General features: G+C 37.6%; 3 protein-coding genes across 6 annotated transcripts in view; 1 reads left to right on the top strand and 2 right to left on the bottom strand.

The window, feature by feature from the left end:
* LOC113075098 (NACHT, LRR and PYD domains-containing protein 12-like) overlaps positions 1-11,685 on the bottom strand; it is a 131,382-nt gene extending 119,697 nt beyond the window's left edge. For all 4 annotated transcript variants that reach the window (XM_026247822.1, XM_026247823.1, XM_026247824.1 and 1 more), the window contains exons 1-6: positions 11,548-11,685; positions 11,099-11,192; positions 10,405-10,491; positions 8,640-8,732; positions 7,946-8,032; positions 7,561-7,653 (exon numbers count right to left, since the gene is read on the bottom strand). In XM_026247822.1, coding sequence (XP_026103607.1) covers positions 7,561-7,653; positions 7,946-8,032; positions 8,640-8,732; positions 10,405-10,491; positions 11,099-11,142 — 404 coding nt within the window. In that variant the 5' untranslated portion in view covers positions 11,143-11,192; positions 11,548-11,685. The remainder of the gene's footprint in view (positions 1-7,560; positions 7,654-7,945; positions 8,033-8,639; positions 8,733-10,404; positions 10,492-11,098; positions 11,193-11,547) is intronic.
* A 4,114-nt stretch (positions 11,686-15,799) lies between these two features.
* Positions 15,800-20,217, top strand: LOC113075097 (uncharacterized). The gene is made up of 3 exons (XM_026247821.1): positions 15,800-15,968; positions 17,208-17,605; positions 18,535-20,217. The coding sequence occupies exons 2-3, from the start codon at positions 17,208-17,210 to the stop codon at positions 18,788-18,790; spliced, it is 654 nt and encodes a 217-aa protein (XP_026103606.1). The 5' UTR covers positions 15,800-15,968; the 3' UTR covers positions 18,791-20,217.
* A 4-nt stretch (positions 20,218-20,221) lies between these two features.
* LOC113075096 (phosphatidylinositol 4-kinase type 2-alpha-like) lies at positions 20,222-27,300 on the bottom strand. The gene is made up of 9 exons (XM_026247820.1): positions 26,818-27,300; positions 23,619-23,819; positions 23,255-23,386; positions 22,877-23,030; positions 22,696-22,757; positions 22,507-22,606; positions 22,201-22,334; positions 22,025-22,084; positions 20,222-21,048 (listed from the first exon to the last, which is right to left on the bottom strand). The coding sequence occupies exons 1-9, from the start codon at positions 27,154-27,156 to the stop codon at positions 20,887-20,889; spliced, it is 1,344 nt and encodes a 447-aa protein (XP_026103605.1). The 5' UTR covers positions 27,157-27,300; the 3' UTR covers positions 20,222-20,886.

Genomic DNA, 27,300 nt, shown 5'->3' with positions numbered 1-27,300 from the left:
GTTGTTGTGTGCCGTTAATCCCTGTCCTGTCTTTTAATAAACTGCAGGTATGTAATTGTTACAAAATAACCACTACGATCACATGTCATTGTAATGTTAGATTGAAATAATTTTTTCTTCTTTTTGCAAAGTATGAAATTGTATGTGTGTAGAAATATATTTATATTGAATATTATATTATATTGAGAATATATTTACTTTATTGACTTTGTCTAAGGTTGTATAGTATGTGATGTCTAATACATGTGTTAAATGAAAATAAGTGAAACAAGACACTGTATTTAGTAAGTTTAGTGTTAGAAATGTTAAGAACAGCTTTGGACTTAAGCGAGACAGAGATAGTTCACTTCCCTACAATTGTCAATTATGTCAAATTCTGTCATTAATTACTCATCCTAGGGCTGTGCAAAAAATCGAATGCGATTTTCATGCACATCTCATCAGTAAAGACGCTCCTGTAATTAGAAGTATACATCTCCAGCACGTGTGTTCAGATCAGGGTTGCCAGGTTTTCACAACAAATCCTGCCCAGTTGCTTCTCAAAACTAGTCCAAAACTAGAACAATTTCCAGAAGGTTCCCCGAAAAAAATTGCTTCCCAGTGTTACAATATAAGTTTTTTTAGCAGGGTTGCCTTGGTAAAATTCGCATTTTAGGGGCTAAATATCACGTTATTTGTATTGGGGTCGCTTCGACCAGCGGACATGAAAAACAACCACAGACTTGGCAACACTGGTTAGCATTTACTACACCGAGCCGTAATTCACTGACAATCTACACAACATCGATTTTAAAATCGCAGGCGATTCTTTGTCGATTTTGAAAGCGATTTTGTGTAGTAACTGCCGCTCCACCTGAACCAGTGTTGCCAAGTCTGCGGTTGTTTTCATGTCCGCGGTTTGAAGCAATCCCAATACAAAGTAGGCGGAGTTTACTGTTCACAGAAGCAGAGTGCAAAGCGTCAGTTTAACGTTAAAGAGAGCGAGTTAAGATGAAGCTGCAAATCATTTAAGTCAACTTTTTATAATACTTTTTACAATGTTAAATGACCTAAAGCTAACCTATATCCAGTGGTGAAAATTTCTCTCAAATATGGCTATTTTGAGAGAGACAGAGAGAGGGGGAGAGAGAGAGAGATGTCTAAAACAATGGTGATTTTGCCCTCTTTTTGTTGAGAAATATAATGTAGCAATTCAGTATCGATTAATTAATCCCTTTACGTGCAAACATCGCCAACGGCCCCAGTTTATTATTGTTTCACTTTCACAGCACATTAAACATCACTGTCTTACTTCATCTGGACAAACTGTGCATCAATTGAAAGTTTAAAGACTCTAGCTTCGATATTTGACCAATATTTTGATAAAACATTGTTGCAGTGACAGATATTTAGTGATTTATGTCAGGAGTGCAAAATAATAAATCTGTATTATGCCACATTCTGAATAGAAATTCACCACTCATTCATATTCAGTCACTTCAGCAGCGGTTTATTTGTGTTCACATAGACTCACTGAACAGCGTCAATAAGGATTTATAGACCAAAGATGCATATCTGCGGAGATATATGGATATATTTACTGATGTTTACTTCATATTTCTTCAAACAGAATCGTCGTTTCTATTCATTTTCCACTGATTTATGCGATCTGATGATAAACAGCCTCTCCCAGCGATCTGTGTGTGTATGTGTGTGTGTGTGTGTGTGTGTGTGCAGTGGTGTGAGCTCGTGCTGTGTGTCACACAGACTCCGATTGGGCGATTATGGAAATTTTTAGTTTTGTTAATTTGGCATTGATTGCATTAATCTCATTTAAGTATCTTTTTAAACATACAATGAATAAGTTAGTATATATAGTCCATAGGGACATTTATTATTTTATGTAACTTGTGCACGTAACTGCTTTAGGTTGAAAAACAACATTTGAGGGGAAACTGTGTACCAGGGATGGGCAGTTTTTGAGAGTTACCAGGCATCTACGATGAGATGTGCATGAGATGATGTGTTATGATGTGATGTGCACTGAGCAACATAATTGGCTCAAAGGTCCTAGTCTGTCCTTCAATGTATCTTTTTACATTCTATAAAAAGTGGTCTGTGAGTCTGTGTGTTATCTCCTTGCACACAGACTCAGAAGCTGTGTGTAAACCAGATCATTCTCTGCAGAGAATTAAAGCAATACAAAGACAAAACTCTGTTTGGTTTTTCATTCTCAGTCTCTACAAATTGTTATTGAATTAGAATTTCCACAATAGGGTCTTCCCAATGTCAATCTTAGAGTGTCATAACCGGAAACCGCCACATCGTGTCACATGCTTCCTGCACACTTCCTGGTAGTTATCTGGCCAAAACAACACTGAAACACCTCTGTACACACGAAATATCCGAATAATAAACCCGCGATTACGATAGTAAAGCTTTTTATGAGAATTTTTTGAGATCTGGGGCGTTTTTATAAAAAAAATCGAAAATGTACATCAGAAATGCTAACTTGTGCAGCGATGAAAAAGGCTACAAATAATATATTTTTACAACAGTAAACGACCAAATTCCACCCCTGATCGCTAAAAGAAGTTATTATAAACACTCGATCGGCGTTTAAAGTGAGTTTTGAGTAAAAGTGTACTAATAATTTCATAAATTGCCTGATGTAGCTCGATGCTAACGTTAGCTCCGATGCTACTAATAGCAGGTGCTTTTCTTCTTCATAATGCATTTTTGTCTCAATAATTCACATAAGGTCGTAAGAAAATGTTTTGTTGTATTTTTAAAGTAAGACTTTTGATAAATAAGGGCTAAATGCAAAGAGAGACTGAAGTGAGATCGCTGCTTTGTTGCTTTGTAAAGCCTGAAAAACCACAATCAATGCTAATAAAGGTGGAATAAAAACAAAAGTATAATGATAATAGAATAATGCGGATAATGTGTCGTACCTGAGAACAATACAACAATGAATCGGGGAGTTTTGCAAAGCCAACACACACACAAAATACACAGAAGTGTTTACATGTGAGATCTTACAGGGATGACAAGTGCCATAAATCAATCTGATTAGCCTTCTCTAAAAACACACATGACATCACAAATATTTAATAAAATTCACAGTTTTACAGATTCGATTATGAAATTTTTTATGAAGTTTTGGAAGACTTGTGGCCTTAGCTACACTGTGTTTTCAAACTCATTTCCTACATCAACAATTTTTTAAATACATTTAAAACAAATGTTTTTTATGTTTTTATTTTTGTTTTTATGTTTGAGCTTATATATCTCTATTATCATAACAGTCTGAGTGATTCTGATTCCTGAACAGTAAACTTTAAAGTGTCAGCTTTGTGAACAAAGGTTAATTATGTATCTAGTTAGAAAGAATCATGAGCAGAAACCTTTTTATTTTGGTTATGTAATTTCTGTCTCCATGCCAAAAAAGGGGGGTTACTAGTAAGGGGTTAAGTTTATGAGCTTCTAAATGTTTTGCACAGCACGATCTCAGATCTCTGTGTGTGCACGTACGTGCATTAATTAAAGCAGCTCATTAACGGTGATTAAACTGAACTGTTTTGATGCATTGGCCTTGTCTCACACACACACACACACGGTACACCTTTTTTAATGTTTAAAAACTATTAAAACTATTCAGAAACCATTTACCATTAACATGTTTTATTTGTTAATCGTATCATTTAAAAATATGTATTTTCCATTTAAATACAAAAAAAAAATAGTCCATGTTACTCCAGTGATTCAACTGTAATTTTCTGAAGCAACGAAGAATGCTTTTAGTGCACCAAAAAGAATAATAAAAATAACAACTACATTTAACTCTCACAATTAGGGCCGTCACAAGTATGAAATTTGGCTGATGATTAATTATCTAAAAATAATAACTGTCTGTTTTAGGGCTTTGCCAATTATCACCATTATTACAGATTAACTGTCTGTTTCTTTAATGGCTTTCATTATATAATTGTGATTATTTAAGGGTTCAGTCTCAAATAACTATTATGATGACTTTTGTTCTCCCCACTTAAATGATAAAAGTACTTGCGCTGTACAATCTATTAAGACTGTGTCTGTTCCCCGAATAGTGAGGTCAAAATATAAATTTATTGAAAAAATCTTATCGAGATTATTCCAGAAATTTGTAAAATAAATGATCAAAAACAATTTTTGAAGTTGGGCTCATAAATATTAGATCACTCACACCCAAAGCAATTATTGTAAATGAAATGATCACAGATAATAGTTTTGATGAACTCTGCTTGACTGAAACCTGGCTAAAACCAAATGATTATTTTGGTCTAAATGAGTCTACTCCACCAAAATACTGTTATAAGCATGAGCCCCGTCAGACTGGTCGTGGAGGAGGTGTTGCAACAATATATAGTGATATTCTCAATGTTACCCAGAAAACAGGATACAGGTTTAACTCTTTTGATATACTTCTGCTAAATGTCACACAGTCAGACATGCAAAAGAAATCTAATGTATCTCTTGCTCTGGCTACTGTGTATAGACCACCAGGGCCGTATACAGAATTCCTAAAAGAATTTGCAGATTTCATTACTGACCTAATAAACTCTTTTGGAGTCAAGCAAAATGTCACCGGGCCCACTCATCATTTTAATCATACACTAGATTTAATTATATCGCATGGAATCAATCTTACTGCTATAGATATTGTATCTCAAAAGCCCCTTTCACACTGCACGTCGGACCCGCAATATTCCCGTAACATTGCCTGGTCGCCTTCTGTGTGAAAGCAACCATGTCCCGGAATTGATTACCGAATTGAACCCGGGTCGGGGACATAGTAACATTGCGGTAATCGATCCGGAACGAGCGCTGTGTGAACAAAAGCCAGATCTAATTCCGTATCGAAGTGATGACGCGCGTTATCGCGCGACTCTTTTACCGGCTGTTTTGAAGGAAGATCAACATTCGCGACGAAAACATATGTGCAAACTGTAATGAAGCAGAGATCAGTTAGTTCCTCACTTTCCGCGTTGACGCCGAGATCGTTTGCTTGCTTCAGTTAAAGTATAACGTGCCAAGCAGTTGTCGACTCGTACATTACACGTCACGCGCTGATGTCACGTGTCGTTACGGGTTCTTCAAGGGTTGTGTATGAAAGCACGCACATATACCGGGTCATCACTGGCAGTGTGAAAGTGCCAAATCTAGCGACCAGGGAACAATTACAGGAACACTTTACCCCTGTATTTGCCAGAATGGCAGTGTGAAAGGGGCTATAGTGATGATATTACAGACCATTTCCTTGCATAATGCATACTGCATATCACTGATATATGTCTCAGCGTTACCGTCTGGGCAGAACAATTGTTCCAGCCACCAAAGATAGATTTGCAAATAACCTGCCTGATCTATCTCAACTGCTATTTGTACCTAAAAATACACATGAACAACATGGGCACTTTTTTCTCTAATACATTAGAAGCTGTTGCCCCTATAAAATTGAAAAAGGTTAGAGAAAAACGTACTGTGCCATGGTATAACAGTAATTCTCACTCTCTCAAGAAAGTAACTCGTAGTCTTGAACGCAAATGGAGAAAAACTAATTTAGAAGTTTTTAGAATTGCATGGAAAAACAGTATGTCCAGCTATAGACAGGCTCTAAAAACTGCTAGGGCAGAGCATATACACAAACTCATTGAAAATAACCAAAACAATCCAAGGTTTTTATTTAGCACAGTGGCTAAGTTAACAAATTACCAGACACCACCTGATTTAAATATTCCACCAACGTTTAATAGTAATTTATTCACTGATAAAATAGATAACATTAGAAATACAATAGCGAATGTAGATTCTACAGCATCTAACACTTCAGTTTCATCCATCACACCCAAAGATAAACTGCAGTGCTTTACAAATATAGGACAGGAAGAGCTAAATAAACTTATCACTGTAAACCAACAACATGTTTATTAGATCCTGTACCCACTAAATTACTGAAAGAGCTGTTACCTGTAGCAGAAGAACCGCTTCTCAATATCATTAACTCGCTATTGTCTTTAGGTCACGTAACAAAACCATTAAACCCGGCGGTTATTAAGCCTCTTATTACGATACCACAACAAAATCCTAGTGAACTGGCAAATTATAGGCCTATTTCAAATCTTCCATTCAAAGTTGTGTCTGCTCAATTGAGCACCTTCCTGCACAAAAATGATCTGTATGAAGAATTTCAGTCAGGTTTCAGGCCCCACCACAGCACAGAAACTGCACACAGACCGTCTGAACCGAACAGATTCTTTTGGTTATTGATTCTGAACTGATTCTGTGCTAATGTAATGAATCAAAGGCAATCATCGCCAATGACATCATTACATACAGCGCATAAGAACCGGTGAACAGTTTTCTTCAACCGGTTTATTGAATCGAACGAAAGAAGTACCTGTTATCTTAAAACTGATGCAACCGGTTCTTGACTCGTGAATGAGTCAACCGTTTCTTCGTTATCTGGCTCGGCTCGGTGTTCATCTTCAGTTCTCTCTTCACAGCAGTTCAGTCAGTGTACTGTTTGAGTGCATGCATTACACCGGGATATTGGTTTGTTTGAACTCCGAGGGAGTTTCAGTCACATTAAAAAAGTTAACAGCTTAAGTCATTTGTGGATTAATGCGTATTGGAGACGCGAACCGTTTAAAATGATTCAGTTTGATTTGGTGAACTGGTTCAAGAAGATCCGTTTACATCGAATGATTAGTTCGCGAACCAGATCTGACAAACTGCTTTGTTTTGAACTCTCTCTCACAACAGACACGGAAGAGAAGACAATGCTGAATAAAGTCGTATTTTTTGCTATTTTTGGACCAAAATGTATTTTCGATGCTTCAACATATTCTGACCCTCTGATGTCACATGGACTACTTTGATGATGTTTTTCTTACCTTTCTGGACATGGACAGTAGACCGTACACACAGTTTAAATGGAGGAACAGAAAGCTCTCGGACTAAATCTAAAATATCTTAAACAGTGTTCAAAAGATGAATGGAGGTCTCACTTGTTTGGAACGACATGAGAGTGAGTTATTAATTACATAATTTTGATTTTTTGGTGAACTAACCCTTTAAGTTCCGTATCAGTTACAAATTATCATTACTTACCTATAAGGCCCTAAATGGTTTAGCTCCTGCGTACATAACTAGCCTTATACCACGCTACAATCCAGAATCAACAACAGAACTAACAAATATTGCTACAAGTGAGACTGCATCATATAATAATTGCTGTTAATAATGTTCATCGTCTGGCTGACTACGTCTTGTATGAATTTTTCTGAAAAATCCTGTCATATGTGCACAAACTGACAGCCACCACTTATAAGCTACTACTAAATATTGTAGAAATTTAATTTTCTGTAAAGTTGCTTTGTAATGATTTGTATCGTAAAAATGGCTATACACAATGAATTTAATATTGGAGCTGTTATTTAAGACCTTCATTCTGAAATGCACTGCATATAGGCATTGAAAACCCATTATTGCATTACATTTGACAGATGTAATAAGATAAACACTTTGTACATTGTTTACCTTGACTTTTCATTGTGTCCACTAAGTTTAGGTGGATGATCCATTGACCAGTCGCTCTTCATGGACACACAGCTGGGTTCTGGAGGATCTGGTCTGTGAAGTGAATGTGAACACAACAAATGCATTTAATTCACATACTCTTTTATTAATGACTTCTGTCTGATTCAGGTGAATATATTATCCCATTAATATGTATTTTATGTAATATGTATTAATATGCTATTGGAGATTTTACAGCAAGTACACATCCACATATCAAAGCTGTTAATTAAGATCTTGCAATTAATATCTCCTGAAATACACTACATACAGTACAGGCACTGAACAATTATGTTTTTGTTTCAACACAGATGTAACGGGACAAAAAGTTTAGTACAGTGTTTACCTAAACCCAAGGTCAGTGTGTCCACTAAGCCTAGGTGGATGATCCATTGACCAGTCGCTCTTCATGGACACACAGCTGGGTTCTGGTCTGTGCATTGAAGATGAACACAACAATGTTATCCACACACACGTTGCACCTATGTTTGATCATTTCTGATCTGAGACCTTAATTTAAAGTTTTTCAGCTTCCAGTGCATCTTAGTTCCTGTTTGCAGCGTTTATTTTCTGTTTTTCATGAGTTCCATTGTGTTCTCACTTATTTCCATATCAACTCATTTGGTTTTATCACCAGTGTCATGTTTAATTGAATGTCACTCTGAGTTTTTATTCTCCTCAGTTTAATCAGATCATTGTTGTTTATTGTCTTTGTGTAACTGCAAAGTCATTTATGCTGCATTTGTGTGCTTCCTTGCCTGTCGGGTTCCCTCGTTTATTGAAATAAATTCTGCAAAGATCCCTGTCTCTACTCACCCTTCATCTTCCCTGCACAGCAACATTTCTAATTATCTCATTCAATTATTCCATTAATATGTGATCTATTGTTTAAAACATAATAGTAAATACAGCTTTTATAGCGTATAAAGCCATTTATCAGATTTATTAATTATTGTATTTTAATATATTGAATAAAAGGCACAGAAAAAAAGTTATTTCAACACAGACGATTAAGACAGACGGTTTTGTAGATTGTTTACCTTGACTTTTCAGTGTGTCCACTAAGCCTAGGTGGATGATCCATTGACCAGTCGCTCTTCATGGACACACAGCTGGGTTCTGGAGGATCTGGTCTGTGAAGTGAATGTGAACACAACAAATGCATTTAATTCACATACTCTTTTATTAATGACTTCTGTCTGATTCAGGTGAATATATTATCCCATTAATATGTATTTTATGTAACATGTATTAATATGCTATTGGAGATTTTACAGCAAGTACACATCTACATATCAAAGCTGTTAATTAAGATCTTGCAATTAATATCTCCTGAAATACACTACATACAGTACAGGCACTGAACTAGTGTTGGGCGATATGGTCATTTTTCAGATCGTCATATCGTCAGCCCGTGAGATCGACGATACACAATATTATCATGCATGGAGCAAGAGAGAGACTTTGTTCTTGTCATAGCAGAACTATTTGGTGTTTAAAACCACGCAGGTGTGCGAGAGAGAACCTATGGAATCACCAATAATCAAAAAACTATACTTTCAAACATACTGATAAACTAACGTTAAATATAAAAATACTGTATTTAAAACAGCTAGTACATATAGATTCGGACACAACAGTCATATCGCGCGTCCTGTGACAAAACTGCTGCATCTGCACGCAGAAGTTATCAGTCTAAATGTTCTGCAAATCAGTCAACGGTGAAAATCAATAGTAGATTTCATTTAAAGTCCAACAGTTTAACACTAATATTGGACATAAACGAACACGTTAAATATAAAGTATTTAAAACAGGTAAGTTGATGTATCTGGAGTAAAGTTGAATTGAACTGCTGCATTAGTCATACAGCGCTTCGGACCGCACGCCTCATGACGAGCTCGACGCACTGCCACAGAAACAAGAATGAGATGCTTTTTTAACATAAGTGTGGCATTAAACTCAGTTAGTGAGGGCTCTTTAAAATATTGCACATATACAGGCCGTTCAGTTTACATGTTAAAGTGTAATGAAATACCTTGCATAATCTGCATACGATGTACGTCTGTTTGTGGATGGAGACTTTGTAATGGCCAAAACTATGTATTTTGCATGCATCACATTATAGTGCGGTGTGCATGAAAATAATAAGGCGGCAGAGCGAATTTATCATCCACAGTGGTTCTCACATAGTCCCTCTACGTCATTACCACATAGTGAGTGTTATAAGTTAATTGATCAGTCTTTAAGAGTACGACTACGTGAGAACCTCTATGGATGATAAATTCGCTCTGCCACCTTGTTATTATTTTTGTCTTTATTTGTAACGCCACGAAAGAGTTAATCTCTCATGTATGAGAAGAGTGAGTTGTTGTGTACCAGCCATTAAATATGTGGGACACCAACTCCTACTCTATCTCTTTCATTTCATGGATTTAATGAGTTATCAGAGTAAAAGGGCAACTTCAGCGACTACAGGCTCTAATCCTCCTGCGCTCGCGCGTGTCTGTGTGTGTGTGTGTGTGTAATGCGGTGCTGAAGTGAAACAGCTGGGCAGTTTGATAGCTGAATTATAAGCCGCCTAATGAAAATAAAAATAGGTTATTATTATTATAATCTAATACATTAATAGGAAAATGAGCCCTAATATCGTTTTGATTATCGACAGAGAAATCAGCTTATGTCGATATCTCTGACTATCGTCGATACACGATACTATCGTCTATCCGCACAACCCTACACTGAACAATTATGTCTTTGTTTCAACAAAGATGTAACAGGACAAAAAAGTTTAGTACAGTGTTTACCTAAACCCAAGGTCAGTGTGTCCACTAAGCCTAGGTGGATGATCCATTGACCAGTCGCTCTTCATGGACACACAGCTGGGTTCTGGTCTGTGCATTGAAGATGAACACAACAATGTTATCCACACACACGTTGCACCTATGTTTGATCATTTCTGATCTGAGACCTTAATTTAAAGTTTTTCAGCTTCCAGTGCATCTTAGTTCCTGTTTGCAGCGTTTATTTTCTGTTTTTCATGAGTTCCATTGTGTTCTCACTTATTTCCATATCAACTCATTTGGTTTTATCACCAGTGTCATGTTTAATTGAATGTCACTCTGAGTTTTTATTCTCCTCAGTTTAATCAGATCATTGTTGTTTATTGTCTTTGTGTAACTGCAAAGTCATTTATGCTGCATTTGTGTGCTTCCTTGCCTGTCGGGTTCCCTCGTTTATTGAAATAAATTCTGCAAAGATCCCTGTCTCTACTCACCCTTCATCTTCCCTGCACAGCAACATTTCTAATTATCTCATTCAATTATTCCATTAATATGTGATCTATTGTTTAAAACATAATAGTAAATACAGCTTTTATAGCGTATAAAGCCATTTATCAGATTTATTAATTATTGTATTTTAATATATTGAATAAAAGGCACAGAAAAAAAGTTATTTCAACACAGACGATTAAGACAGACGGTTTTGTAGATTGTTTACCTTGACTTTTCATTGTGTCCACTAAGCCTAGGTGGATGATCCATTGACCAGTCGCCTCTTCATGGACACACAGCTGGGTTCTGGAGGATCTGGTCTGTGAAGTGAATGTGAACACAACAAATGCATTTAATTCACATACTCTTTTATTAATGACTTTTGTCTGGTAAAGTGAAATCATAAACTTATCCAGTAAACGTCCGTCGTCACACTGCACCACACAAATGTTACTCATGTACCGTTACTTGGAGCCAAAAACAGTTTACGCCATAAAACGTGCTGCTAATCCGCAAGAGGAAACCAATTTCTTTCGAAACCTCTGTAAATCCGTAAATTTCCGACAGCAAATCGAGCTATTCGCAGAATAACGTCAACGCCTGTCTAGGCCTGAATCTTTTCTGGGAAATAACGTCAGCTACGTCGTTTCGTCGATGTTGTTGTAAAACACTCACCTGTGTAGAAACATATCTGTGGATAGTTTCTCATAATGCGGATTTCCATCTGGTTCCATTAAAAATACAGTGTAAAGAGGTTTCTGTTTTCATTAAAATCCTCTTATAAACCGATGGATTCTACTTTCACTTTGATGAACCCAAAGGGGAGGAGCTGTGTGGATGGGGCTTCCGCAAAGTAAGTTATTTTTTTCCGGATTTATGAGGACCAGTTTAACCAGCACGTTAGAGGTGACAAAAAGAAACCCGTCAATGGCCCACAGCTGATTTCTTGTACATTTGTGCGTCGAACCTCTTTAAGAGATACACATATGTTTCAGTAAAAACCATTGACAGTATAAGAAAAAACAACAGAAACTGAAAAAAATGCAGCGTCTTCTTCCTCTTCTTTAATGGCGCATTTCCGCAATCCACTGGACTGGAGTGGGGAGCATGACGTATTTAGTGATACGGTAACATACCATAAAAAATAAATATAAATTTAAATAAATAAATAAAAACATTTGGGAAACATTTTGTCCAAAATAACAATGGCTTTAGATTATAGATAAACCACGGTAACAACAGATTAACCATGGTTTTGCTACACCAACCATAGTTTAATCATGGTATTTGAAGTAAAACTGTTATGGAAATGGTAATCAAAAGGCCAAAAAACTTTTACTATAATAAAACAATGGTTAAGACAAAGACTGTTTCAGACATAATCTCACAATGTGATGCATAATTTCATGAATTTCACTTCAGCGTTTGAGGGGGAAATCTAAATGCAAACGGTGATGAAAAACACATTAACTGAGTGAATAAAAGCTTTTACCTTTGCAGCATTGTCCAAAAAAAGATCTAAAAATAAATTGACATAATTAACTAACCCTGAAACATCCAAGATTTGCCACATAGTCACAAATAAAATTCATGTTTTTAATTGCCATTCAATTCTATTGAGTTGTTCATATCATGGAGATGGCAGATACAAAGAGCCACTAGATGAATGGGAGGAAGATTTTAATAGATCATACACATACACACACACACAGGTTTGAAAAGTGTTGATCCCCTTCCTTTTTTTTTTTTTTTTTTTGCATGTTTGTAACACTTTAATGTTTCGGATAAAACAAATTTAAAGGGTTAGTTCACCTAATAATCAAAATTAGGTTCCAAACCCATGAGACCTCCATTTATCTGCAGAACACAGTTTAAGATATTTTAGCATCGAAAATACATTTTGGTCCAAAAAATTGCAAAAACTATGACTTTATTTCAGCATTGTCTTCTCTACCGTGTCTGTTGTGAGAGAGTTCAAAACAAAGCAGTTTGTGATATCCGGTTTGCGAACCAATCATTCGATGTAACCGGATCCTCTTGAACCAGTTCACCAAATCAAACTGAATCCTTTAAAACGGTTCTCTTCTCCAATACGCATTAATCCACAAATGACTTAAGCTGTTAACTTTTTATTGTGGCTGATACTGAGTTCAAAACAAACCAATATCCCGGAGTAATGCATGCACTCAAAACAGTTCACTGACTGAACTGCTGTGAAGATGAACACCGAGCCGAGCCAGATAATGAACAATAGACTGACTCGTTCACGAGAGAAGAACCGGTTGCATCGGTTTTTGGATCACCAGTAGTTCTTTCTGACAGTTCGATTCAATAAACCGGTTGAAGAAAACGGTTCACCGGTTCTTTTGCGCTCTACGTAATGGTGTCATTTGTGATGATTGCCCTTGATTCAAGCCATCGGTTTACCTGGGGTCGTAACATTAGCACAGAATCAGTTCAGAATCAATCACCAAAAGAATCAGTCTGTGTGTCAGTCTTCTTCACTCTGAATCACACATGCACAGTTATCATCAGCTCCTCAGTTCTCGAATCGGACACGTCTGACAGAAACGGTTCTTGACTCGTGAACGAGTCATTATCTGGGTCGACTCTGTGTTCATCTTCAGTTTTGTCTTCACAGCAGTTCAGTCAGTGTACTGAAGTGGTTCAAAAATATCCGGCTACATCGAATGATTCGTTCTCGAACCAGATATCACAAACTGCTTCGTTTTTGAACTCTCTCACAACAGACACGGAAGAGAAGGACAATGCTGAATAAAGCCGTCGTTTTTGCAATTTTTGTACCAAAACTGATTTTCGATGCTTCAAAATATTCTAACTGACCCTCTGATGTCACATGTACTACTTAAACTAAGATGTTTTTCTTACCTTTCTGGACGTACACACTTTCAATGGAGGGACTGAGAGGTCTCGGACTAAATCTAAAATATCTTAAACTGTGTTCCGAAGATAAACTGAGGTCTTATGGGTTTGGAACTACATGAGGGTGAGTTATTAATGACATAATTATGATTATTGGGTGAACAAACCCTTTAAATATTAGCAAAAGATAACAACATGCTGTTTTTAAAATTAAGGCTTTTATTATTAAGGGAAAACAAAAACAAAACTGTGTAGAAGTGTTTGCCACCTAAACCAAATAACTGGTTGGGCCACACTTATGAACAACAACTGCAATCAGGCGTTTGCAACATCTTGCAACGAGTCCGTTACAGCGCTGTGGAGGAATTTTGGTCCACTCATCCATGCAGAATTAGTAGTAATTCAGCCACATTGGAGGGTTTATCAAGCATAAAACACTTTTATGGTCATGCCACAGCATCTCAATAGGATTCAGGTCAGGACCTTGACTATAGGCCACTCCAAAGTCTTCATCTTGGGTTTTTTCTTCAGCCGTTCAGAGGTGGACTTGAAAACTGAGACGAGCCTTTATGTTCTTTCTGCTCAGCAGTGGTCTTCGTCTTGGAGCTCTGCCATGCAGACCATTTTTGCCCAGTCTCTTTCTTATGGTGGAGTCATGAACACTGAGGGAAGTGAGGCCAGCAGTTCTTTGGACGTTGTTGTGGGGTCTTTTGTGACCTCTTGGATAAGTCGTCGCTGTGCTCTTGGGGTAATTTTGGCCAGCCGGTCACTCCTGGGAAGGTTCTCCACTGTTCCATGTTTTCTCCATTTGTGAATGATGGCACTCACTGAGTTTCCCTGTCCCAAATCTTTAGAAATGGCTTTGTAACCTTGTTCAGAGTGATGGATCTCAATTACTTTCTTTCTCATTTGTTTCGGAACTTCTATGGATCTCGGTATGATGTCTAGCTTTTGAGGATCTTTTGGTCTACTTCACTTTGTCAGGCAGGTCCTATTTTAGAGATTTTGTGATTGTGAACAGGTGTGGGACTAATCAGGCCTGGCTGTGGCTAGAGTAACTGAACTCAGATGTGCTGAACCACAGTTTTAACGTGGAAACATTAAACTGTGACAAACATGCAAAAAAATAAGAAATCAGGAAGGAGGCCAGCACTTTTTCACACCACTGTATGTGTGTGTATATATATATATATATATATATATATGAAATGAATCAATATTTACTGCAGGGTCTCTATTTTATCTTTGGCATGTTGAGGACCATGGCTAAGGTTACAATTTCAAATCTGTTATTAATATACATACTATATATGTGCATGAGTGCTATAATAAACTGTGATCTTCCTTTAGTTCAGGATGTTTAGCTGTGAAACGTAAGATGTTTCTCATGTCTCTTTGTGGCTTTTAGGAAATCAATCAAGAGATTAGATATAGATCTAATCTGCTTCCATGAAGGAGAAAAGGAGGATGCAGTACTCTTACTATTTTGCTAAATCAACACTGACCTATGTCTCCCTCTGTTGGCGGAAAAAAGAAAGACATCAAAAATTCGGTTTTATTTCTACATTACTTCTGCGGCAAATAAATAGTAGGCCTACTACTTAATTGGGTTTTCAATATTAATGTTGTCCTTCAGAAACCTGATGTTACATAAAAGAAAAGTAGAAGCTCAGAGTCAAATACCACCTCTAAAGAAATTATCAAAAATGTAAAAAAGAAATATATAAATAAATAACAGTGACATAGAAATCGTGCTCGATGCTTTTAAATAATCTTATAATCACTACACATTCCTAAATATCGATGCTTTTTAGATATATATTTATATTACTGGTAATTGTAAATACCAGAATAACTGTTAACCGAGTTTCGTTCTCTTTTTCTCGAGACAGTTTCACATATTGGCACGTGCGCGGCAGCACTGACGTAAATGAAGGATTACTTCAGACCACACGACCCGCAGGAAGGAGAGATGTGATTGGCTGGACGCGGTTTGGAGGCGGGTTCAAACGTCCATTCCGTTCATCTCATTGGTCAGAGCGGTACAGTAGGTGACGAGTCTGAGCGTTAAACTTTACCGTCCGTTCCGCTTGCTTGACACAGACGGAGACAAACAGCCACGCTGTTTACTACAGCATTCTGCTGCTTTCCCTAAAGATATCCCAAAGGGCTGACATGCAAACGATTTAGAGACACTAGTTCACACAGACAAGGTGAGTATACTTTAACATAATTATGTTGTTGATGTCTTTTTAATGTGTTTTTCCTAAAGCGCACCTTAGCGGAACCGCATTCCCAACTAGAAATATGACTAACGCGCAACGATTGTGCTTTGTCTTTGTGGTCCCACAAGTCGTCACTCTTAACCGAGCATTTATTCTTGAATATATGCGTTCACTCCTCTTGTTATGTGCTGTATTTTGAGTGAATGCGTGTGAAATGATGTTTTCAGTGGTGTTTTTGCAGTGCCTCCTCGCGCAGCTGTCACCGCGGATGTTCGTGCGCTCGTGCGTCACTGTGCCGTCACGTGACTCATCGAGCTGCAAACTTAGCAGCCTTTGTGACAAATATATCATAATCACTGAAGCAAATGAGCCAGAGCAGTCAACGAAATCCTGCCTACATTTATTATTTCTGAGAAATCTGAGAGATGAAACCAGAAAGCTGATTCAAACAATGTTTACTTTGTGCAATAATTGCTTAAGTAAACAGCATACTCATACTCATTTGATGGGGCTGCCAATTTGCATGTTAATCGCTGCGTAATGCATAGTTTAAAACGAATAGTATGCATTGCACACTGTAAAGTACACAGTGTTCTGTTCTGAACACAGCCATGGTTAGTTGAGTAGGGTAACTGCTGCTAGATATCAAAACTACATCATAACTTGACCTTTTCTACCCTGAAGACCATCCAAAATTGATCCATGCATTCTGACTTGATTATATATTTTCCATAGAAAAGAAAATATAACAAGTACTGCATCCCATCCATGTAGTGTATGATTTTTCTAAGGTTATTTTGTCATTAAATAATCAGAGTCTGATAGCCCCTCCCCCTTCGTTGACATAATTACAGCTGCAACAGTTGAGTGCATGTCCAACATAAAATACACTGAAAACGTAATCCTCTGAAAGCTTTGAAATCTATGCAATTTTCTTCATTCTTTTTGCTCTGGCAGCTAATTTTATTTTGATTGTGACTATGTAATACCTCTTGTTGTTGTGGCACTGAGAAAAAGAAAAGTCCTATATTCCACACTTCATTTAAAATGTACTTTTCTGAGTTTTCAGTGTGAACACACTACTCGCACTATGTGTACTACAAAACGCCATAGAATAGTGCATAAGTACGTGATTTGAGACACACCTCTAGTTTATAAAAATTGCTTGTCATCTCAGAAGGGCTACATTCTGTTTAACCCTTGTGACCTACACCTCTTGTTGTGCAGATGGAGGACGTGGCCTCAGCTTCTGTTCTCGCAGGCCCGTCCCAGCCCACGTGTTCCCGCCCGCCGGGCTCCGTGCGCCGGAACCGTAAGTCCGGCACCGCCAACATCTTCCAGGGCGTGAACCTGCGGCAGCTCCGGCAGCTCTTCCAGGCGGCAGGAGACCCGGACGCCGAGCAGAGGGCACGGATGGTGTGGAGGAACCGAGGAGCGGCGGCTGGAGAGGACGGAGCGGACCGGGAGGAGGAGGACGAGGACAGAGCCATGGCGGAGGTGGAGACGGGTCTGGCCCAGGCGCTCGTGGGGCTCAGAGTCCGAGCGCGGACCCGAAGCGGCCTCAGGGTGGAGGCTCATAAAGACAGCACAGGAACACGATGGATGCGAGCGTTGGGTCATCACAGGTGAGACTGAGGGAGAAATGATTCTACAATATCATTATTATCTACAAAATAAAGCCTGCTTTTGTAAACTGTCACTTTGTAAACTGTAACCAACATCATTGTAATATTTTTGTACAGAATTGCATGCACATTCAATTTTATTAGCTTATTGAAATACAACTGTGTTAAACTAAAATTGTGGATATCATTTTTTTTTTTTCAATGTCAAGTTCACATTATACCCAAAAATATAAAGATAAATTTGCATAAAGCGAATTAAGCTTGAATCCTTACCTGTCATGTAAAAGTATTTTTTAATATCAGTTTTTTGTGTGTATATGTATTGTATGTATATAAATAATTCTCCTTATTTGCAATGTAAAAAATTATACATTATAAAAAAGGCATTCTCATATGCAATTAAAAAAATTATAATATTAAAGTATTTATACAAAATTGTGGTATTTACTGCTTGATTGCAATTGATCAAAATCATTACATTGTTTTTTTTTTACAATTATTTTAATAAAAAAAAAAGAATCATCTTCGAGATTGAGAATTATAAAAATGATTAGGTGAAAATCATGCACAAAAATATTTGTACAAAATTGTAAATAAATAAGCAATTTTTTATTCAAAACGTAAGTTTTTCCTTTAATTTTGGGGATGAAATGTGATTTGCATGTGCTTTTATAGAACTTACCCTAGTAGATTTACTAGTGTTTATTCAGATGCACCTGGCGTGTTGTGTGTGTGTTAATGGAAACATGCTAATCTAAACAAAAATAGGTCACAAGCCTGCCACATTAAAGACCCTGTAAACAAACTAGAAAAGGCATGGGTCTCACCCAACCTCCCGTGTACATCAGATGTGCACGATACTGTAATTACATAGCATATAATGATTTACATAGAAAAAGTGCATTCATTATTATTTAATCCCCCATCAGAATCAACGAGGGCTCACTGGCACAAACCTCTGAAGTCATAACTGGAGATGAAGACAATAATGTCAGTGATCATGATGATGCATCTGCTTTGGGAGCCTGTGGAGGGCAGAGCTCTTCTGAGGCTGGATCATGTGACCAAGCTGACTTCCTGCCCCCAGAGGAAGAGCCTCAGGGGCCCTCGGGTGGCCCCAGGTGGAGCTGGAACACGGTTCAGGAGAAGGACCCGGAGCGATACCTGCACCGGATCCGACACTGACGCAGCGGAGCAGTGCATCCAATCAGATTCCCGTCTGAGAGACTCGCAGACACCCTAGATTTACTTGAAGCCACCTCCTCAATCAAACACTAGTCTTAATCAAGCAACAATCAACACTACAGACATTAACAATAATCCCACAGGATTACAGTCCTGCGAACACACTGTTTACGGGTTTGTGCCATTCTCACATCCTCAAAAGTCAAACACTATTATAGGATAGTTCACCCAGAAATTTCCATTCTGTGTCATTTACTCATGCGTTACAAACCTCAAAACACCTTCACTCTTGTGCGGAGCAGAAAAAGATGCTTATGCTGCTCTTTTCTGACAAATATGAGTGAACCGAGGCATTCAAAAGATTAACAATGAGATAATGTTTCTCTTTCATAAATCAAATGACAACAAAACACATTGTCATAAGTTGCAATGCAATAAGGATACTTCTCTATATCGGTTAAGTATTTATACTAAAAAACAAAACTAATTCCCATTAAATGCACTCCAAAAGTATTTATGATACCAAAAAAGTCAAATAATAATACATTTATTGACTTTTTGATAAAATATTTATACATAATGGTGCTATCTGTTTGCTGTCTGTATGTTGATAAAATCATTGTATTACAGTATTTGTTTTACTATTATACAGTAAAAATATAGTATTTCAGTAATGAGAATTTGAGAATTATGAAATCTAAAAATATTGGGTAAAACTGTAAACATTCTTCCTTTTGATTTCAGGGTGAAAAATGACTTGATTTAGTTGGATTCACCAAAGTAGATGTATTTCAGTGAATTAAAAATTGTAATTATTTCATACTGAAAAACCAGAAAATCATACAGGTTTGGAACTACACGTGGGTGAGCAAATGACTCGACTTTCGATGTTTTGGGTAATCTTTTCCTTTAAATGCAGTGATTTCAGTCTCATTGAAGCTTCCAGAGCCCCTGTTCTAAGAAATGTATGGGCCGAAGAGTGCTGGGTTTGTATTATTTAATGATATGTGCTTGTATTTTATTTTTGAAACACTAGTTTCTCAGTAGTTCTCCTTTTTTACGGGAGCATTTTGCCTTCCAGTGGTGTTTAAATGGTTAATAACTAAAAATATAAAAGAATGTATTAGCATTAGCTTTTTATTGCAACACCGCAGTTCTCATTAATCCATTAGTGTTGTTTTCAATACAGATAGTCTTTGGTAAAATGTAAATTATAGTATTATGACCTGTAGAAGTATGCTGGACACTATTAGTGCTGATTATTTAATGTCTTCTTCTGTCACTCAGACAGACATTTAGAAGCAATATGGAAGAAAATATGTAGCTGAATTCAGTAAACACTACATGCACAAAAGTTATTTTTATCCTCGTGATTATGCTGGAACTTCCAAACAAACTGTTTTTGAAATAAAACTCAAGTCTGTTTATTTTATTCAGTACTTTATGGTTATAGATTTAGCATCTCTCATTAAATACATTACATACAATTTATACAAATTATACAGTTCATTTTCACGTTTTAAGGTCAGTTTTGTTGACACCTGTGAAAACATAGTTTGAAAAAAATGGCAACATCTTAAATTTTCAAATTAAATCGAACAACGAACAAAAGAACGATGACACTGTGAGAATGGAACGTTCGGTGTTTCTGCACGCGCTCAGTTGAGCGCCAAAGTGACTCTGCCTCCAAGTAACGAACGCCTAACAGGTGAGCGTTAAAAAAGTAGAAAAATATCATACTAATGGACAAAAAGCAGGAGAAAAATTGTGACTTTTCAACGACTGTGAGAACAACGAAACTAACACAAAAGTGAGGCAAGAACCCCCTGACCAGAATACGCTTATGAATGATATATTTGAGCAGTTCCAGAGCCGTGAAGCATCGAGGTTTCACTACAACAGAAAGTTTCTCCTTCATCGTCTTACTGACTCGACATGCAGGTCACTCTGAACGCGGCTATGTGTGTTCATAACTGTGCAACAGTAAACAAGGCAATGCTTCCTTCAGAATTATATGTTCAGCATCAGTTATTCCTTCTCGTCTGTTCCCCAAATCCCAGTGAAAAACGCAACTTAAATCGGGCTGTGCTGGCGCATCAACACCAGGTGAAGAAGGGTCTTCTGCTCTGGAAGCTCTGTGTGTAGGACTCGCTGTCGGCTCGCTGCGGCGCTCGCGCGGTCTCCACGGTCACCGGCGGCATCTGCACCAGCTGCAGCGGGGTCTGACCCTCCATCAGCGCCTGAGTCAGGTTCAGGATCTACAGCAACACGGGACAAGAAAGAGAGAGTTGAACGATGCCAAACCAAAGGGGGGTTTTCATTCAACTTCCCTGCTCGTGCTGGTCTCTTTTCTCTTCAGTGTGGACATGTCGTAAGGTCACGTCTCAGAGAGATATCTAGAATCTAGGAATGTATTCAGTGTCAAGCAGCTTTGAGAAACGAGTTTCAAACGACGCTCATTGTTGCAAATCTGGCTGATGAGTTTTTTTCCCCCAGTTGTTAACCATATTAAAGTTCACATGAGCCCTTTCCCTTTTGAAAACCTATGAGGACATTTTCAATGTTTACATAATATATTGTGGCCAAATAATAAGGCCGAGTGATAGCATTTAGTCAACATTTTTAATCCCAGTATTTTCCCCATATCATTCCAAATGTTTGTTAGACCTAAAAAAAAAATAAATAAATAAACCAACCCTGTGATTATGGAAACTCCATAGAGAAACCAATTCAGGGCCCCATTTATATATAATATTATTATTATTTATTTATTTATTTTCCCAGTGTTTGTTTTAGGCTTTAAAACTATCAATAATCAAAATATAATTTTTACAACAGAATAAGATTATGCATATCAGAACTTATTGTATATTGTATGCATTAAACATGGACAAAAATATCTCACTTAAATTATATTCCTTAATTCTTATTTTGAAAAGTTAAATTTACTATACAATTGTAATACACTGTCACAATTTCAAATTAAACCTAACTTATTTTGTCATGAAGACCTTCATGGTTTAGTGTGAAGCTTTTCACAAATGAAAATGAAATGCTCATGAGTGTCTCTGAAGATTTAGGCTTAATATAAAATCAAAGCTTTATTATCGGCATTTACAGATGTATTTTTTGGTGAATATCAATATTGCATAGCCCAATCGTATAAAATATTGTAATGTTCTAATGCAGATTATTGCTTTTAGTATCTTTAAACACAAGTGATTAATGACTCACCTGCCCCCTCATTACGGAGATCTGCTTCTTGAACTGTCCTCGGTCAAAACCCGGGTCTTTCTGTCAGTGTTAACGTAAATATTATAAATTCAATACCAAGCATTCATTTCATGGAATATAAGTCAAACAAACTGGTGAAAACCCAGCTGAACATCAAGGTGATCTCTGTGACTCACCTTAAAGAGCTCATATAGATCTTCCTCAAGGTCTTTGATGAAGTTGGGGTCAGATAATTTGGGCAGAACTAATTCTCGGATCTCTTGGGAAAACGCAACTTTAGCCTGAGGCAGCCAAGCCCAGTAAAATGGGTCTACAGGACAAACAATCAAGAAAAAGATTGAACCGACTACTTCAAATGAAACAAACCACCTCAAAATAAATGATACTGCAATGGTGATATATGAATTGTTGTCAAAGAATATAACCATGTGATTGGCCAGTAGCTGGTCATGTGTTTGTGAGGTGAATGGTGATTGGCTTACAGGCTCTCCATGAATCCGGGTGTTTGAGAGGGAAGGCCAGTCCATTGTCAATGGCTGCCAGTTTAATGATGGGGTCCTTCACAACCACCCAATCACTGTCCTGCACAAGAAAAGCATTCGATAAACATATCAATAAAAACACAAACTGGGACAGAATGTCTCCCAAAAAAATCAAATCTGGTCACTCACCCTGTTGCTTGACGTGTCCATCGGACAGTCATATTTGATAAGCCAGTTGTCATTTCCTCGATCTACAGATCCATACAACAAGTTATGGATGTTAAAATAAAGACAGTATATAGTTAATATATATATACAGTGTTTTTGGCTGTTTCGTTTGACCTTAATTCTGCAGGTTTCCGTGAGTTACCTGTGTTTCTGATGATGTAATCCAACACCACCAGCCTCTCAAACTGTAGCAGCAGTTGACGATTAGTGTTTTCTGGTAAAGGCTCTGCCTCGAACCGTCGGAGCCAGAAATCAGCATCTTTATATCCCTCTACGAAGAGCTGGAATGAGCCCACCTATAAACAACCAAAGGAAAACTATTCACAAACTTACACAGCCAATATATTTATATTGAAATGAACCGGGAAAATATTCAAATTAAAAACAAATTAAAATTATACTTTAAATTTAAAATTGCATCTCAATGATACTAAAATAACACTATAAAAAGTGAGTTCAGTAACATCTAAAATGTCTCTTCTTCCTCCAGGCAGACAGGTGGCGCTGTCATAAACCTTACCTTGGGTGGCAGGCCAATCCGGTGGAAACGTTGGCCCACCTTGGGCACTTTTTCTAGCGCTAACCTCTTTCCTCGAGACTTCACTCGGTCGATGGCACTGTAATTAAACGTCTCGCTTGCTAAATACACCACCTGAGGGAAAGAGAGCACAGAGAAGGCTTCATATAGCACATGTCAGTCCACAGTCACTGTTCAGCTCATATGTTCAGCTGTGCGGTTGACTAGTTTGTTTTGGTGCATGCCAGCAACAGGAAAAGAAAGAGGCTGACTAACAAACACCAAACTATCAGAAGTATTTCTACTTACACATGTCCTCACTCACCTCGGTTTTGGTTTTGCACAAGTGTGGGTGTCGCTCTCATACCTTGGTGCGCGGCACGATGTTGAGATCTAGTTTCTGGTCAACCAAACTGGCGCCGGCCTCTGACAGGTAGCCCTGATTCAGGACCAGACAGTCCCGGCCGAAACAGCATGGACAGCAGAGCTTCTGCAGCCATTTGGTCCATTTGGGGTTCAGCTGGCCGTACGGTTCCTCATTCTTTGGTTTGAAGACGCCAATGGTCTTCTGTTTTGAGATTAGAGAGAGAGAGAAAGAGATTTCAGGTCAGGTTTTTCTGAAGCGACACGTGCGGTTCACATCTTACGTGTAAGGCACCACAGTCTGCTCAAACTGAGACTTTCACAAGTTGCTCTGACAGTAAAACAACATTTTTCCTATGAGCAAATCAAATAAAAAATGCTGTCGTACACTTTGCATTGCTTATATTAGACTACGGTCACAATTATAACCAGGGATTTTAAAGTCATTAAACTTAAAACTATAAAAAAAATACTAGTTTCATTAACCGAGATAAAATATTACAATTATTTTTAACTTCATTTATTTCAGATTGTTTTTAAGGCAAGATTTTTGTTTAATTTACTTTAACATGAAATACTAAACTAACTAAAACGCAGAATAAATCAAAACTATTCTGCATAATTAAAAACAAAAAACAAAGAAAATGCACAAAATTGCTAACAGTAAAACAAAAAAAATAATAATAAAATTAACTAATTCAAAATATTCATAAAAACTAAAAACTTTCAAAAGATGAAATCTCTATGATACTTATGCCAATCTTCAACATTCAGTAATCATAGATGCTTTCCAGAACCTTTAGACACATCATTTTGGCTTGAGTTTAAAGCAATTTCATTAAAACAATCAAAGAATGCAGTAAAAAAAAAACATCCAATATGGGAAATGTCAGTTTTCTTTCGAGGTAAAACACTGTTTTCAACACTGATAATAATCAGAAATGTTTATTGAGCAGCAAATCAGCATATTAGTTTGATTTCTGAAGAATCATGACACTGAAGACTGGAGGAATGCTGCTGAACATTCAGATTTGATCACAGGAATAAATTATTTTTACTATATGTTCACACAGAAAAAAGTTATTTGAAATTGTAATAATATTTCACAATATTACTGATTTTATTTTCAATCAAATAAATGCAGCTTTACTGAGCATAAGAGACTTCTTTCAAAAAACATTTTTAAATCTTACCGATGTGTACAAGTGTCACACATTTAATCTTATTTGTCAAATTTAGTGATTTCCCAACTAAAAGTGACCTTTAGCAAAGACTTCATCTGGCCTCCGTGACTCATGTGTGATTTGATTTTACCAGCGCACCACCTGACCATACACGTGGTCATGTGTCTTGTGACTCGTGAGTGAGCAGATGAAGCTTGCCACATGTTCACTGATGAGAGACAACACCAGGCCTGCACCGCTGGAGATCACAACACCGAACTGATACCACATCAACTCAGTTCTGCCCCCTGCAGGCTGGAGCATGAAGCATCACTCACTCAGCTCTCATCTGACTAACTAAACTAATCAGCCTGACTAATAATCAGGTCCTAAACATTAAAAAAAAAAAAACTTCTTGAATGAAAAATGGGTTTGTTTGCAGTTAGGAATAATGTCTTTTGGTCACTTCTGGTCACCTCACAGCCTATTTTCTTTGTCATTTTTAAATTAAACACTCAAAACTTTAAAGTACTGAAATCACTACAACTAAGTGAGAAAACAATCGAAATTGAAATAATAATAAAAAATAAAACTCCTGAAACTCCTGAAGCACATAGTAATATAACATAGTTTTTGGAAAGATCTGAACGATTGCGGAGAAAAACCTCTGAACGTTTGCAGAGTGGGACAGAGATTTTGTTCAAGTGGCAAGATCTGCATCTGTTGACAGCACTCTTGTTGTTTGTAAACAAAGGGTTCAATTGGTATGTATTTCGTAAAGGATATGACAAAATTAAAACAGCTGTTTCACCTGAGAGTTATCTAAATATGTTATAGCTAATTAAAAACATTATTGAATACTATTAGTCTACAATTATACTAAAATAACACCAGTGGATGTACATGCATCACATTTCTGAACACTCTTTATGATGTAAAACAAAATGTTCATATAATATTTACCTTGATTGCCTTTGTTTTATCACACCTCACATCTCTTCAGCTCAAACTTCACTGATACTGTTGTCTACACTAAACATAATGTTAACTGCAATAAGATCCCATTAACCATAAGATTACATAATAACAACACACTGTGCTTTACCACGTTAAATAAAAAACAACAAAGATCAATACATGTGTTACGGTATTTTAAAATGTAATCAATAATAATAAAACTGTTCATTATTAGTTAATTTTATCTGAATCCATTAAATAATTTTAACAGATACAGCTTTGATTTTAATAATGTATTAGTAAATGTTGAAATTATCATTTACAGAGACGAATAAATGCTTTTCATTGTTAGCTCGTTAACTAATCTAACTGACTAAGGTTTCCAAATGAAACTGTATTGTAAAGTTGCCAAAAATAAGAACTCGTTCCTAATCGAGCTAAACTTTGACTTTTATGAGAGCCGTTATCTGTGTTAAGGTCTCATATAAAAGACGTGGTGCATATCTGCTGGGCATTTAGGTGTGTAATGATATGAGCTCTATCACCGCATGATAATAGAGGGCAGTTTCACTAAAGGGAACTTCAACCAGAAAGTGCGGGACAGCTTTTTTTGTTTATCGATCAAACAGATGGTGGGCTGCCTAACCAGACATTGTGAGGTCTCAATGCTATTTAGGTTGATAGATCTAGATTTTGAACTACAAGCATGATGAAGCTGTCCTGTGCAATGACACAATAAAGTCACAATTACCTTAATTTAACCTAGTTTTAACCAAGCATTCGTCAGATTTGATAAATAATGATTGCACAGCTGGCGCCTGGAACAAGAGTGCAATAGAAATGCAAAATAATTAACCAAAACACAATTAAGTTTCACATTCATATTACAAAAACACATAAAAGTGCCTGTAGATGAAGATACACACAGTAATCCAGATTAAACTGTAGAGAAACAGATGTCTGGTGACTCCAGGCCTGAGCTAATGACACAGCTGTTACTCTGACTCTCCAGCTCTGTGTGAAGCTGTGGATGGACAGAAACTGATGTAACGCGTCACAGATCGAGATGTGATGACCTCTCACCCCTGTTGAGTCTTTGACGAAGTAGCTCCCGCTAGAGCCCTGGTAGATGCGCTCGGGGTAGATGCCCTCCTCGATGGCCCGCTCCGCCTTCCGGATGATCTCCCTGAACTCCGGATCCTCCGGGAACTCGTTCCTGTGCGGGTCGCGGGGTGAAGCGCCTCGGTCTCGGTCCAGGAGCGGCTGTCGCTCGCGGCTGCGTCCGGGACTCCCGGCCGGGAGACGCACCACGGAGCCCGGCGTGCCTCCAAATCCGCCTCGGGGACTGGTCGGTTCCACGGGACCGTAGCTAAAATTGTTAGAATCGCGAACCGGAGAGACCAGCGGGCTCGTCTCGTCCATCGCGGAGAAGAGACAGATGATGAGAGCGGGGAAAGGGGAAATTACTCAGGACAAGAGTGTGTTTGTTGCCGCAATGAAATTATGCGGTTCTGTATAACGGAGAGCCAACAAACAAGTCACATGATAATTATCTTCCGGAAAAAG

Source organism: Carassius auratus, unplaced genomic scaffold (assembly GCF_003368295.1).
Source record: "Carassius auratus strain Wakin unplaced genomic scaffold, ASM336829v1 scaf_tig00016366, whole genome shotgun sequence".
NCBI classification, from domain to species: domain Eukaryota; kingdom Metazoa; phylum Chordata; class Actinopteri; order Cypriniformes; family Cyprinidae; genus Carassius; species Carassius auratus.
This window is presented reverse-complemented; position numbering and strand designations above follow the sequence as displayed.